The sequence below is a fragment of the Paraphaeosphaeria sporulosa genome (genome assembly GCF_001642045.1).
Source record: "Paraphaeosphaeria sporulosa strain AP3s5-JAC2a unplaced genomic scaffold CC84scaffold_11, whole genome shotgun sequence".
In the NCBI taxonomy this organism is placed as follows: domain Eukaryota; kingdom Fungi; phylum Ascomycota; class Dothideomycetes; order Pleosporales; family Didymosphaeriaceae; genus Paraphaeosphaeria; species Paraphaeosphaeria sporulosa.
The window spans coordinates 974,883-987,259 of NW_017253370.1; the positions used below are offsets into that span (position 1 = coordinate 974,883).

The 12,377-nt window shown below is 52.2% G+C and overlaps 6 protein-coding genes across 6 annotated transcripts in view; 5 read left to right on the forward strand and 1 right to left on the reverse strand.

Moving 5' to 3' along the window:
- The window catches only part of CC84DRAFT_1199127 (vegetative incompatibility protein HET-E-1), a gene marked incomplete at its 3' end in the record, with an annotated part of 4,482 nt that extends 4,069 nt beyond the window's left edge, over nucleotides 1-413 (forward strand). Inside the window, exons 4-5 of the mRNA XM_018181602.1 lie at nucleotides 19-162; nucleotides 387-413. Coding sequence (XP_018031469.1) covers nucleotides 19-162; nucleotides 387-413 — 171 coding nt within the window. The remainder of the gene's footprint in view (nucleotides 1-18; nucleotides 163-386) is intronic.
- Nucleotides 414-1,844: 1,431 nt separating this feature from the next.
- Nucleotides 1,845-2,474, forward strand: CC84DRAFT_1221638 (uncharacterized protein; the record flags this gene model as incomplete). The annotated part of the gene is made up of 2 exons (XM_018183290.1): nucleotides 1,845-2,025; nucleotides 2,077-2,474. 2 exons carry the CDS (start codon nucleotides 1,845-1,847, stop codon nucleotides 2,472-2,474), a joined length of 579 nt encoding a protein of 192 aa, XP_018031470.1.
- An 818-nt stretch (nucleotides 2,475-3,292) lies between these two features.
- CC84DRAFT_1229840 (uncharacterized protein) lies at nucleotides 3,293-4,878 on the reverse strand (the record flags this gene model as incomplete). Its single annotated transcript, XM_018183678.1, has 7 exons — nucleotides 4,768-4,878; nucleotides 4,363-4,717; nucleotides 4,246-4,313; nucleotides 3,834-4,194; nucleotides 3,756-3,777; nucleotides 3,644-3,711; nucleotides 3,293-3,597 (listed from the first exon to the last, which is right to left on the reverse strand). Exons 1-7 carry the CDS (start codon nucleotides 4,849-4,851, stop codon nucleotides 3,293-3,295), a joined length of 1,263 nt encoding a protein of 420 aa, XP_018031471.1. The 5' UTR covers nucleotides 4,852-4,878.
- Nucleotides 4,879-5,311: 433 nt separating this feature from the next.
- On the forward strand, nucleotides 5,312-6,985 carry CC84DRAFT_1154594 (alpha/beta-hydrolase). The gene is made up of 3 exons (XM_018176898.1): nucleotides 5,312-6,052; nucleotides 6,117-6,735; nucleotides 6,785-6,985. The coding sequence occupies exons 1-3, from the start codon at nucleotides 5,369-5,371 to the stop codon at nucleotides 6,868-6,870; spliced, it is 1,389 nt and encodes a 462-aa protein (XP_018031472.1). The 5' UTR covers nucleotides 5,312-5,368; the 3' UTR covers nucleotides 6,871-6,985.
- A 760-nt stretch (nucleotides 6,986-7,745) lies between these two features.
- On the forward strand, nucleotides 7,746-10,080 carry CC84DRAFT_1154598 (MFS general substrate transporter; the record flags this gene model as incomplete). Its single annotated transcript, XM_018176899.1, has 8 exons — nucleotides 7,746-7,905; nucleotides 7,960-8,139; nucleotides 8,191-8,331; nucleotides 8,386-8,440; nucleotides 8,487-8,567; nucleotides 8,619-9,193; nucleotides 9,245-9,437; nucleotides 9,484-10,080. 8 exons carry the CDS (start codon nucleotides 7,746-7,748, stop codon nucleotides 9,848-9,850), a joined length of 1,752 nt encoding a protein of 583 aa, XP_018031473.1. The 3' UTR covers nucleotides 9,851-10,080.
- Nucleotides 10,081-10,298: 218 nt separating this feature from the next.
- Nucleotides 10,299-12,085, forward strand: CC84DRAFT_1199131 (malate dehydrogenase). Its single transcript, XM_018181603.1, has 6 exons — nucleotides 10,299-10,372; nucleotides 10,467-10,584; nucleotides 10,640-10,680; nucleotides 10,733-10,841; nucleotides 10,891-10,985; nucleotides 11,035-12,085. Exons 1-6 carry the CDS (start codon nucleotides 10,307-10,309, stop codon nucleotides 11,623-11,625), a joined length of 1,020 nt encoding a protein of 339 aa, XP_018031474.1. The 5' UTR covers nucleotides 10,299-10,306; the 3' UTR covers nucleotides 11,626-12,085.
- Nucleotides 12,086-12,377: the final 292 nt, after the last annotated feature.

The window sequence follows — 12,377 nt, forward strand, 5'->3', positions numbered from 1 at the left end:
TCGGCATCATGGGACAAGACAGTACGGCTGTGGGAGACAGCAACAGGGACGTGTCGCAGCACGCTGGACAGCCCTTCTGCTTATATCGATCATGTCGATTTCTCTCCAGATGGCCAGATACTCCGCACTGACAGAGGCGATATTCCTGTGCCTCAAAATCCTGTCAGAACATCGCTCCTAAGGCCGCAGCCGCACTCCTTCTACGTTCAAGTGCAGGGCCAGTGGATAACACGCAACCATCAACGATTCCTGTGGCTTCCGCCAGAATATCGATCACGATCGACCGCAGTATGCGAGGATATAGTGTGTCTAGGACTTGCATCTGGTCGTGTCGTTCTGCTTAGGCTTCTCTAGCTTGTGCATTAATAAGGCTGATTTAATAGCAGTATATTATAGGCACTAACCCAATCTAGCTGATAAGCCATTTCTGCCCGCTACTAAGAATATTATGTAATCTTTAAAGCTAGCTTATAGTCCGTGCGGATCACGTTCTCTCCTGCTCGCTTAAGTTCTAAGTACTAACCAGGGTAGCGACGTTGAATAATCCTGCTTTTTGCGGCAGCCATATGGGTAATAAGAGCTAGTGGATGCTTGGCTAGTTCGAGTACACAGGATCGAGTAGACCTATCAGCGTCAGAGCTACGTTTAGCTGTAGTGCGTTGTTGTAGAGTGAGTTATCTTTAACAACTAAACAGGATGCTCCTATAGATGAGCCGTAAAGAACACCAAAGATCTGGTAACTTTTAACTCCAATTTAGGGATCTTATTTCTAAGAAGCTCCTCTATATTATCGCCTTCAGGGTATTCAAGATCCCGATGTTGCTATGTTGTAAATGTGACTTTAGTTCCAAGTACCTGTGATTTGTCTCGCTTCGATGTGTGTCTCGCTTCACAGTGGGTAACGTTAATTAATTGCCTCAAAAAAGACTGGGATTACAAGAGAAACCACATAATGCTTGAAATACAGCACAGGTCATCATGATTGCAGTGATCACTCTTCATGTTCGACCACGGCGTCTGCAGGCGGACATCCAGGCCAAGATGTCACTCACAAACATTGTCTATCGCCAGAATATTAAGGTTCAAACACTGACATGTGACCGAACTAGGACAACTTGTCGAATTTGCAATGTGCAGCTGCTGGCCAAAACCTCTGCCACGAACAGGCAGTCCAGACTCTATGGCAGGGCTCTTCGTAGAGCCACAGAAGCTGCAGATCCTGAAGATGGCAGATTGCCGATGCTTCGAACTGCTCCGGGTGCACCAGCTGCCAACGTCCTGGACGCCGATCTTATCCGTGCCGAAGCTATGCCAGGCCCAGAAGTATCTGGGCTTGATGCATCTGCGGTGGCATCGGTCCAAGCTAGGGTAGATGCCGTGTAGTAACATGCCTAGGTGCGAGATGAGTCTACCATGGAAGGTCAAACATTAGAAGATGCCATTGAAGATACGACCTCGGCGCTGAAAGTGCTTACCCTAGAGACAACTGTGCAACACGGTTCAGATTCTAGGATTCCTGCAACGAATGAAGTCGTGGGGGCACAAGCACCTACCATGTATAAACTCCAGCACTTTCAGCAGATGGAAAATGAGCCACATCCGGCTTATCCTGTCCGTATAGATGTGGCTATCAAGGGCAGTATTGCCAGATCGTCCCACAAATATAAGCCAAAGACGTCCATGGCTCCTCGCAAAATGTCTGTTACAGTATTTTCCATAGAGGAAGTGGACGAACAGATTGGTACCTATCGTATATTCGGCTTCTATTTAACCATACCAGAAGCACCGCTTCAGAGACACAACCAGAAACTCGCGAGAGCCAGAACCATCAACCCTAGGCCAACATGGAGAACACATCTGCCTCGGGCTCCATTTCTCAGTCGTCACATGGACAGACCGAGATTGAATTTACTATGTCAATCCAGAATCTGCTCAATGCCGCATACGGTGTTCCAAATGCTCAGAAGAGCACAGTCAACACAACAAAGAAGTTTCTCTACCTTACCTGCAAGAAGACCGTTACCAGTAAGAAGCGAGCAGTCCATCTGGCATCGGAAAGTCACTAGGTGGCTGCAGGTGCCGATCCTGTGACACCAACCTGCTCCACGGAAGAACGCTTCTGCGAAGCCTGCCAGATCAGTGTCCTCGCTAGGAACCGGAAGAAGCACGAGCGCTCAATCAGACACCAAAAGTGCATGGGTGCGGCTAACACACGGATCAGGTTGCGCCACTGTGAGTACTGCGGCTACGGTATCCATGCAGGCGGTTGGGCGAGGCATCTCCAGCAAGCTGTGCATCTCAGGGCGGTGAAGGAGGAATCTTCCACTACAGAAGAAGGTTTCGATCCTGTACCCACCTTGGGTATGGGCGTTGCCTCCGACCCGGAAGGTCAAAGGGTGTCTCCCCTTCCTTTTCCACGATCTCAAAATGGGATCTCTATAGCTCGCCCACTCTCCCGCGGGCGATCAGCTTGACCCAAGGTGCGCGCAGGTGGGCTGCTGACCGTGGGGGCATCTTTAAGCGTGCCTAGAATGCTTATGCCTCTAAGTCGAAAGCATACAGCAAGTTAGATTTCATGTCGGTCGTTGGATGCATGTAAGATGCCCTATGCCAGATCCTTTGGTATGTCCAGTATGTACTGGGAAAGTATGTTCCGTATCTCAGGCACAGCCGGTAGGTGTTGCCTTAATTCTCCCCATTGGTGTTTATTCAGTTAGGATACTTCATGATCGATTCATTCGGCTTTTCTTGACTTAATTTAGTAGTAATAAACTACCCTGATCGGGCATTATGCACTCTTATTGCTACAGTCGTCAATCTACAGGCCTTACATTTTGTCCGTATGCAGGTCATTGTGCCTTTCCAAGTCCTAGTCAGTCCTAGGGAAGGTCTGAGAATCCCTTCGTCAATAAAATCTTGTCACTACTGACATGTATCCGCACCACATGTCGCTCCACAATTTTACCCATAAACGTAAATTATGCTCTATCTACATCCACCTACCAAAAATCGATAGTAGACAATTCCGGTCGCTCTCGTTCATCACCATATTCCAAGGTTGTCGGTTACTCCTACGTATAGATCAATAAGCTGCTCTCCCTAACGCTGCTGGAATTGCAAAGTCATGTGATTGAACTCGTATGTTCATCTGTTTGTGATACCAACAATCACGTATAGAGACCTTCTGATACCTCGATAGTGCACTATAAACGGAAGAAGAAAAAGTTCAGCTTTATATGCGTGCTCTTTCCACTCAATCAAGTACTCTTTCCTCTGAGCACACTATGTATGCTTAGCGCGAGGTCTTACTTGCAATAGAAGCAGCTTTAGGCTGTCCTTTGTTCAAGATTACATAATCCTCATCCTCCAGCCGCACAAAGTCCTCCTCGTCCCCCAGAGTTAACCGCATTCTGGACTGCACCTTCATCTTAGGCTTAACACTCCCGATCGTGTCCATCATATGACTCGACTCCTGTTTAGTGCCGATGATCTTGGGCCAGAACTTCTTCAATAACGAGTATATGCCGGGCATGCAAGCGCACACGTTGCCGACATGGACTTCGATCTGACTCCAGTAGCCCATCTCTTTGTAGTCCCCTGTCGGAAAGTCAGAAAGGTTTGCTCGGGGCTGTGAAGAGCGTACAAGTTGCATTGTGAGAGTCTGCAAAACTGGCAAGACTCCGAAGCCGCAGCATGCTGACGAGTGTAACACTGGAGATGGTTAGTTTTGGTCGCCCAATAGCAACATGACGTACAAGATGCCAACAGCAAACATCACTAGTCGAGTCCTACAGTCAGCATGGATCCAGATGGAGACAATTGAACCCACTCACGTATAACTTGCGCCTTCTTCTTCTTTGACAGTGCCAGCTGGGAAAGTGGCCTGAGCGGAAGCAAGATTATCGCAACATCCAAGACCATCTTCCAGATAGCGGAAGCCCAGCCCAAGGCATTCCTGTTCCGACAATGAAACTTCTCTTCTCCATCCCAGTATTCCCATGCTCCTCGTATAGGTGTACATTGATTGATCGAGATGAGTGCTCCTAAGACGGTATAAAGGATGACAACAGTCATGACGATCCAAACTTGGATCTTTACAGACCTGGTCGGGAATATTCGCAGGTAGAATAGAAGCAATGACGTCATGGTGAAGAACACAGCAATACTGTAAACCCATTCACCATGGTAGTATGCCTACACAGCCAAAATCAGTCTATCAGTAAATCGCCGAAGTCATCAACTCACAATAAGCATGTAGGTTATATCGTTGAACGAGACAGTCCAGATGTCTTTGCCGAGACCATGCACATACACTGTCATGATACGTTAGCAGACGGCAAACAACACCCGGTGGGTACTTACATGCTATGCTGGTGCCTGCAAATCCCGCAGCTGACACGATGGCTCCAAACATAGCGTAATCGTCCCAGTAGAATGGAGTATCACACACCCAGCGTGATAGAACACGCAACAGCAATGTTACGAGCGAAAGTATGAAGAACCCGATTCCCAGCCACAGTGTAGACCATGTTTCGTCTCGAACTGGTGCCCCACAGGTCGCCATTGAGTAGTTCTTCGTGCTCAAGCTTTCGCGAACAGTACATGTTGTGGCGACACATAGTTCAGCGGTCTGGGTCAACTGTGTGTCGGTGCAGATGCAAAGAGTGTCTGTTGAGGAGCAGTTTGATGCTGCGATCGCATTTTTGAGACAGAGAGCCTCAAGTACCAGTCAGCTCGTAGATAACTCGATCGAAAGATACAACGTACTCCACATTCAGGCGGCGGAGTCAGCTGTGTCTGGACAGCGACGATGAACCCAACGAGCAACAGAAAAACGTAACAAGACCGCATTGTTCAGTCGTATGTTGATGCGAAAAGCATCTCAATCTGGGATGCCGGATTGAGCCAATTTCATTGCCTATATAGTGCGTACTACACGCGTTCCTGCAGGGAAGTCTCCATGCTGTGAACGGAAAGGCATGTTAGGCACATCGTAAAGTGGGACCTAGCCGATCAGGCGCCCTGGCTTTTGGGAACTTCCGTGCGACTACAGACATGGAATATCGCCGAGTTTCACCATTTCGGGGCTTCAGATCGGCCATCACTATCCCGGATGCCAGCTGCCGACGGTGCTTCTTCGGGGATCTCTACAGAACTCCACAACCTTAGTTTAGCTGGTGAGAGTACCGCCGTCCCGGCCGAACTGGCGCTGCAATCGTCAGGAGCGAAGCGAAAATGTTGGGCATCCTGGAGTCGTATCATTTCCTATCAAGTGCAGTCGTTCACGCCACTACGCACATTAATTCTGCGCATTAACTTCCTCCCTCCATAGCTTCCTCGAAGCGTCCATTCCTTTTGTACTACCAAGATGCATTTCTCTTACCTTTTGATCGCTGCGCTTTTCAGCCCTATCAATGCGTTACCCGCTTCCAGTTCGTATTCGGCACCGGCTCCTGTTTCGCGGGCACCAGGATTACTAGGTCTGACAGATGGACTCGGCAAAGTTGTCGATGGCTTGTTAGACAGGATTCACGACGAAACCGAAGAGTTGACCACCGCAGTGCTTGCACTTCTTCAGCAGCTAGATGAGGTTGTGCCTACTGCGACGCCTACTTCTATCGAAGACGTAGCCACGATCCTCAAAGGCATTGCTGGAGCGGAGCCTACGACTTTTATCGAGAGTGTCGTATCTCTCGCTAAAAACGGTCTTGGTCCAGGCAGCTTTGAGGGCGTTTTCAAACAGTACTCTGCCGGATCGAACAGCGAAAACAATGTCAATGAACGCGAGCCATCGAAGAAGCTCTATCCCAGCGCTGGTGACAATGATGCGCCTTACTCTATCGATGAAGAGACCCTAAGAGCTGCCATCTACATTCCCGACACTTTTACCTACGGTGAAAAGCCACCCGTTATCCTTGTGCCCGGCACTGCCACGAAGGGCGGACTTTGCTACGAGGCAAACCTTGCCAAACTTCTCACAAAGGAAGATTATGCTGATCCCTTGTGGCTTAACATACCTGGGTGGCTTTTGGAAAGCGCTCCCTGGAATTCTGTCAGTTCGATCTTGTTTCCGACGATCATGTCTAAAGTACACTATAACTGATTATGGTGCTTAGGAGTTCGTCGCTTACGCTATCAACTACATCGCGGACATCACTTCTCAGAATGTCAGCGTCATTGCATTGTCTCAAGGAAATCTTGACACCCAGTGGGCTCTAACGTACTGGCCTTCCACGCGCAACGTCGTCAGCGACTACATAGCTGTATCGCCTGACTATCACGGATCTATCCTCCTCGATTTTCTCTGTCCCAAGCTTACAGAAGGCATCGTCGGCTGTGCTCCTGCTGTAATTCAGCAGAAGTACAACGCAAAGTTCATTGAGCACTTCCGATCAGTGGGCGGTGCTTCTGCATGGGTACCCACGACAACTGTATACACAGGCACGGACGATGTTGTACAACCTCAGCATGGTACAAACGCATCCGCCCTTCTAGGGGATGATCGTGATGTCGGAGTCCTCAATGTTGAGCTTCAACTGCATTGCCCGCTCCTTTCACCTGCCTTAGTCGGCACCCACGAGAGTCTCTTGTGGGGCCAGCCACTCCAGGTTTTGATCAAAGACGCGCTGACGCACGATGGTCCTGCTTCCATCGAACGCATCTCTGATTGGAACGATGCATGCTCCATGCTTGCTGCAGAAGGCCTGGGAGTGGCTGACGTTGTTGGAACAACTGGTAAGTTGAGTTCCAATCTTGGACGCCATGCGATGCTGACCAACAGTAGCTGCCGTGCCAGTAGCCTTTGCGGCTATGTTCCTCTACGACAAGAAGGTTCTGTATGAGCCTGCACTACCTGCGTACGCGGCTTGAGTTCTGTTGCCGTTCGAACAATCCTGGAAACCGTAAACTAAGTGTCCATTTGCCTGTATTTGACTTTTAGACCTCTTCAGTAATTGATTCAATCCATCAACTACATGTACAGCTCCCCATCGCTCTATCCTCCTTGTTCTTTGTTAGAGAGATTCGTGTGCCCCTCCTATTACCTGGAGAGTGACCCTGAAACCAACGAATGGAGTATGAAGGGGAGGGAAGCGTAGTGAAAGTGAGATCACTCTTGTTGTTTTCTGTATGGCTATTACATATGAGCTATATCCAAGGGCTATAGTGGACATCGTGTCCCTAAGATACTACCAAAACACACAATGGTGTTCTATTACCGATAATCATACAGGAAATACAAATACATAGAGATACGCAGGCAATGTTGTGTTTTGAAGTCACTAGTGGCACGTCCCCGTGTTCGTGGCGAATAAACTATGATAGATGGGCACTCACGTCTGCGAGGCGGAGGGAAGGTGGGCACGAGCTGTATGAGCTGTCCGACTTACCTAGACAAAACATCACTCTAATTCCCCACATTGAACCACGACTTTAGTGCCGACCCAACCCCGCATTTCCCCGGATTAAGTTGTCCTGCACTAGCGACGAGTCCAGCTAATACTCACCACGTACGCTACGTTCGCGAGTACTGCTGGGGCTTATCGTTTTCCGGACAGCAGAAACGTAGGGATCAGCAAATTGCCATCGTCTTTCGCGCGCTCTAGGGCACCGGAAAATGGCGATGAGAAAGTCCCTGAGAAAGCTCCATAATAAGGATATAGGGAACTACGGCCCCAGGCGGGTTTGTACTTCGCCCTTCGCCCAAGTAGTTGCGCTTGACACTTGAGGACAGACCGAGCCTTGCGATGGCAGAACCAAAACACGAAGCCGAGACCATCGAGGTGCTCGATGCACCTCCATCTTTGTCCCCGGATCACAATGCAGAGGTCCTAGGCCGCGACTTTACGCAAGCAGAATCGGACCTGCCCGCGGGTTACTTTACGAGCGCGAAGTTCCTGGGCTCAAGTACTTCCTCCTCCGCTCATGCTCCTATACTAGTCCACTGACAACTGACGCAAGTGTTTGCTATTGGCGCAAGCTTTGGTTGCGGCGTGGGCGGCTTTGGGCTCGCAGCGCCGGTGCTCTCCTTCATCAACGCAGACATTGGCCCTGACGCGAATCTCAGCTGGGTCAGCCTCGCGTATCTTCTTACCAACTCAGTCGGGCTGATGCTCGTAGGGAGATTGAGTGATCTTTTTGGTATGTGCGCCGTATACATGTGTATGGACATGGGACACTGATGTGTGGCAGGCCGCCGCTGGTTCTTCATTGGGGGAAATGCACTCGCGACGGTCGGGTGTATCGTTGCGGCTGTTGCGCCGAATGTCCCTGCGCTCATTGCAGCGGAGGTCCTTATTGGACTTGGAGCTGCGAGCCAACTTTCCTATGCTTGTTCGTGAGAAGATTCGGCTGGGTGGATCTGGCTATGACACTGACACAGTACAGTCGTCGTTGGTGAGCTTGTGCCCACGACACACAGATTTATCGCTCAGGCTTGGGTGTGAGTTGTTCACTTCTGTAAGAGATGATAGATCTGACACTGTCAGATTCGCATGGGCGATCCCATCCAGTGGCTTCGCACCAGCTATTTCCTACGCGTTCGTGCAGTCAAATGTCGGTTGGCGAGGGTGAGCTCCCATGGTTCAACACCCACACCTCAACTAACCACCACCGTCCAGCATCTTCTACCTCCTCATCGCTCTCAACGCTGCCACAACCCTCGCGTGGTTCTTCTTCTATCATCCACCTACATTTCATGAAAAGCACGTCTCCTCGCGCAAATCCGCATTCCTCGCCGACTTCGACTATATTGGCACCCTCCTCTTCACACTCGGCCTGTTGCTCTTCCTCATGGGCCTGTCCTGGGGCGGCACCCTGCACCCCTGGGCTTCAGCACACGTCATTGCGACCATTGTCATCGGCTTTGCCTCGCTCGCAGGGTTCTTCTTCTACGAAGCCTACGCAAGGCTCAAGGAACCACTGCTTCCGATGCACCTGCTGAAGAACGTGCCCTGGGATGTGACAGTCCTGCTTTGGGCGCTCGGTGCAGCAGTGTACTATGCCCTTGCCATCATCTGGCCGAGCATGGTCGCTACACTTTATTCGCAGGGACATGGCTTCATGTGGGGTGGCTGGATGGGATGCATTTCCAACTCGGGCATCTTGTTTGGGGAGTTTGTCGGTGCGTTTTTCAAGCGGAGGACTGACGTGCAGATCAAGGTCGTGTTTTTCATTGGAAGCGTGTTTCTCGCTGGTAAGTTGCATACGCCTGAAAAAGTGAGTGTCTTTCGACTAACCTTGGCAGCAATGGCTGCAAGCACCCCCGACACGCCTATCATGGCCGCTGTCTTCGTCTTTCTCGCCGCCGCCTTCATCGGCTGGAACGAGATCCTCAACTCCACAGTCGCGACTATCATCATCGCCGACCAGCGTGAGATCGGCACAGCCACGGGCATTGCGGGCTCGGCGCGCTCGTTCATCTCGACGGTCTGCTCGACGTAAGCCATCTTCATCCATCTCGATACAACACTGATCGTTGAACAGTGTATACACCGTCATTCTCTCCAACCGCCTTGCTACCACAATCCCCAGAGGCGTCCCTCCCGCCCTCCTTGCTGCTGGCTTGCCCGCGTCCAGTGTTCCTTCCTTCTTATCCGCGCTGACGCTCGGCACACCCGCGGCCTGGGCCAGCGTCCCTGGGCTCTCCAGCGCCATTCAAGCGGCTGGGGTCCGCGCGTACCAGGAAGCCAATGCTGAGGCATACAAGACAGTGTTCCTGAGTACGATTGGTTTCTGCGCGGTGGGTATCGTGAGTAGTTTCTGGACGCCGAATGTGGATGCTCTGTTGACGAGGGATGTGGTGGTCCAATTGGGTGGGGTGATGGAGAAAGAGGAACAGGGGAACGTGTAGGCGGGGCGCGGCTGGTGGAGGGGGAAGTGGGAGAGGAGTTTCATTGAACTTTTTGTTGACCTATTGGATGTAAAGGTTACCGGGGGACGGCAGTAGAATACAGGAATAATCCGCAGCTTCTTGCAGCAATGCTGAATCAATGCGTGGCAAGGGTTGTTTTGTTCTATACCTGTCTACACAAGGTCGTCACGCTGTTGATGTGAGTCGCTGCTAGTTGCCATGCAGCGCTGCTAGCTCACACTATCGACAGGACGATGCCTGGGGCGAACGGATGCCGTCGTGGTTTCGGCTGTACCGGGCGAGTAGCAGCTAGCGCGGCGCGAGATCGGGCAGGAGCATTGACAGGCTTGGCAAAGGTGACGGAGGAAAACTCTCCAGCTACAACTCGAACCATCCTCGGTCCTACCAACTTCCACACCCACTCCACATAATCTTCCATCTCCAATCACATTCGCCATGTTCTCCGCCAGGCAGATATTCGCACAGGTCCAGCGCCGCGGCTTCGCGGCGTCTGCCCGCCAGGTACGATGCGCTCAATTGCCATTGCTTTTGCTGGAGGGCCAGCATCAGCTTTGCACACTCAATTGCACGCCGGATGCTGACTCTTTGCATGCAGTCGTCCAAGGTCACCGTCCTCGGCGCTGCCGGTGGCATTGGCCAGCCGCTGTCGCTCCTCCTCAAGCTCAACCCCAGGGTCAGCCAGCTTGCTCTCTACGACATCCGCCTTGCGCCCGGTACGACGGAGCCCATCATGCCAGTCGCCAACTGGAAGCTAACAGCGTTGCGCAGGTGTCGCTGCCGACATTGGCCACATCAACACCAAGAGCGAGGTATGGCGCACCGTTCGAGACGCAAAATGCTCGCCGTGCTGATACAACCCAGGTCCGCGGATACGATGCCACTCCCTCCGGCCTCGCCGAGGCCCTCAAGGGTGCTGAGATCGTTCTCATCCCCGCTGGTGTTCCCCGCAAGCCCGGCATGACCCGTGACGGTACGCTGGCAGCTGCCTCCTGCATGTTACACGACTGACCGCCGCCCAGACCTGTTCAACACCAATGCCTCCATCGTCCGCGACCTCGCCAAGGCCGCCGCCGACCACGCCCCCGAGGCCAACATCCTCATCATCTCGAACCCGGTAGGTATAGGAAGAAGCATGCAGAGAACAAACAGCTGACCGCCAACAGGTCAACTCCACCGTTCCCATCACCGCCGAGGTCTTCAAGTCCAAGGGCGTCTACAACCCCAAGCGCCTCTTCGGTGTCACCACCCTCGACGTCGTCCGCGCCTCCCGCTTCATCTCCCAGGTCAAGAGCACCGACCCTGCCAACGAGAACATTACCGTCGTCGGCGGCCACTCTGGTGCCACCATCGTCCCCCTGCTCTCCCAGTCCGGCTACAACCTCACCGGCGAGCAGCTCGACCAGTACGTCCACCGCGTCCAGTTCGGCGGTGACGAGGTTGTCCAGGCCAAGGACGGAGCCGGTTCTGCCACCCTCTCTATGGCAATGGCCGGTGCCCGCTTCGCCGAGTCCCTCCTCAAGGCCGCCCAGGGCCAGAAGAACGTCATCGAGCCCACCTTTGTCGACTCGCCCCTCTACAAGGACCAGGGCGTCGAGTACTTTGCCTCCAACGTCGAGCTCGGCCCCAACGGTGTCGAGAAGATCCACCCCGTCGGCAAGATCACCGACCACGAGCAGAAGCTCCTCGACGTCTGCCTCAAGGACCTTGCTGGCAACATCAACAAGGGCATCAAGTTCGTCAAGGAGAACCCTTAAGCTCAACAAGCACGCGCGTGTGTACAGTAGTAATGAGTACGTGGAGAGGCAGAGGGCAGAGCATTTCCCGTCAGCGCTTGTATTATGGGACCCCGCAACTGGCGCTGAAACGGACTGGGCTGGGATTCGGATCTGCGTGGCGCACGAGCGGTCACGATTGTAGATTTTTGATTGTAACCTAGCACAAAATACTCCCTCTTTCCTCCATCTTCGCACCCGCCGATCTGTCCACAGACCTCCTCCTCATCTGTGCTAATCAACAACGATGATCTCGGGACCGCCTAATGCGCTCCAACGTGCCCTTGCCCGGGGTCCGTTCTCGTTGCTGAACCAACATGGCGCGATCTTCATGTCTTCCACAGCTCAACTCTTCCAAATTCGCCCTGGTGGATCTGCACTTGCTCGACACTGGTCTTTTGCCGTGACGTAGCTCCAAGCACAGCAGACACGAAAATAGAATTAGCGCAGTCGTAATTGAGAATGGGTTACATGTATTTGCTGTCCAAATTGCCTGAATCTATCTCGCTAATGTGTCAGCTCCAGCATCATAAAAGCTGGCTTCGTAGGCGATGCTGCTCCGCGAACTGTGTTCCGTATGTCAATCGAACCAACCTATGCCAGTGCAGCACTTATCCATCGACAGCACCCATGATCGGCCGAACAAATCCGCGGCTGGCTCAACACGCTTGTTCCGTAGCCAACTTACGAGTGACTCGTCAGCCTAGACGATGGGCGCGACACGTACATCGGCG

What these genes read in the sequence shown, in the direction of transcription:
- CC84DRAFT_1154594 (XM_018176898.1), top strand. Translation starts at nt 5,369, where the DNA reads ATGCATTTCTCTTACCTTTTGATCGCTGCGCTTTTCAGCCCTATCAAT. An exon ending in AAAGCGCTCCCTGGAATTCT is followed by an intron (nt 6,053 to 6,116) that starts GTCAGTTCGATC and finishes TATGGTGCTTAG; the next exon opens with GAGTTCGTCGCTTACGCTAT. An exon ending in TGACGTTGTTGGAACAACTG is followed by an intron (nt 6,736 to 6,784) that starts GTAAGTTGAGTT and finishes GACCAACAGTAG; the next exon opens with CTGCCGTGCCAGTAGCCTTT.
- CC84DRAFT_1199131 (XM_018181603.1), top strand. Translation starts at nt 10,307, where the DNA reads ATGTTCTCCGCCAGGCAGATATTCGCACAGGTCCAGCGCCGCGGCTTC. An exon ending in CGACATCCGCCTTGCGCCCG is followed by an intron (nt 10,585 to 10,639) that starts GTACGACGGAGC and finishes AGCGTTGCGCAG; the next exon opens with GTGTCGCTGCCGACATTGGC. An exon ending in GCCCGGCATGACCCGTGACG is followed by an intron (nt 10,842 to 10,890) that starts GTACGCTGGCAG and finishes ACCGCCGCCCAG; the next exon opens with ACCTGTTCAACACCAATGCC.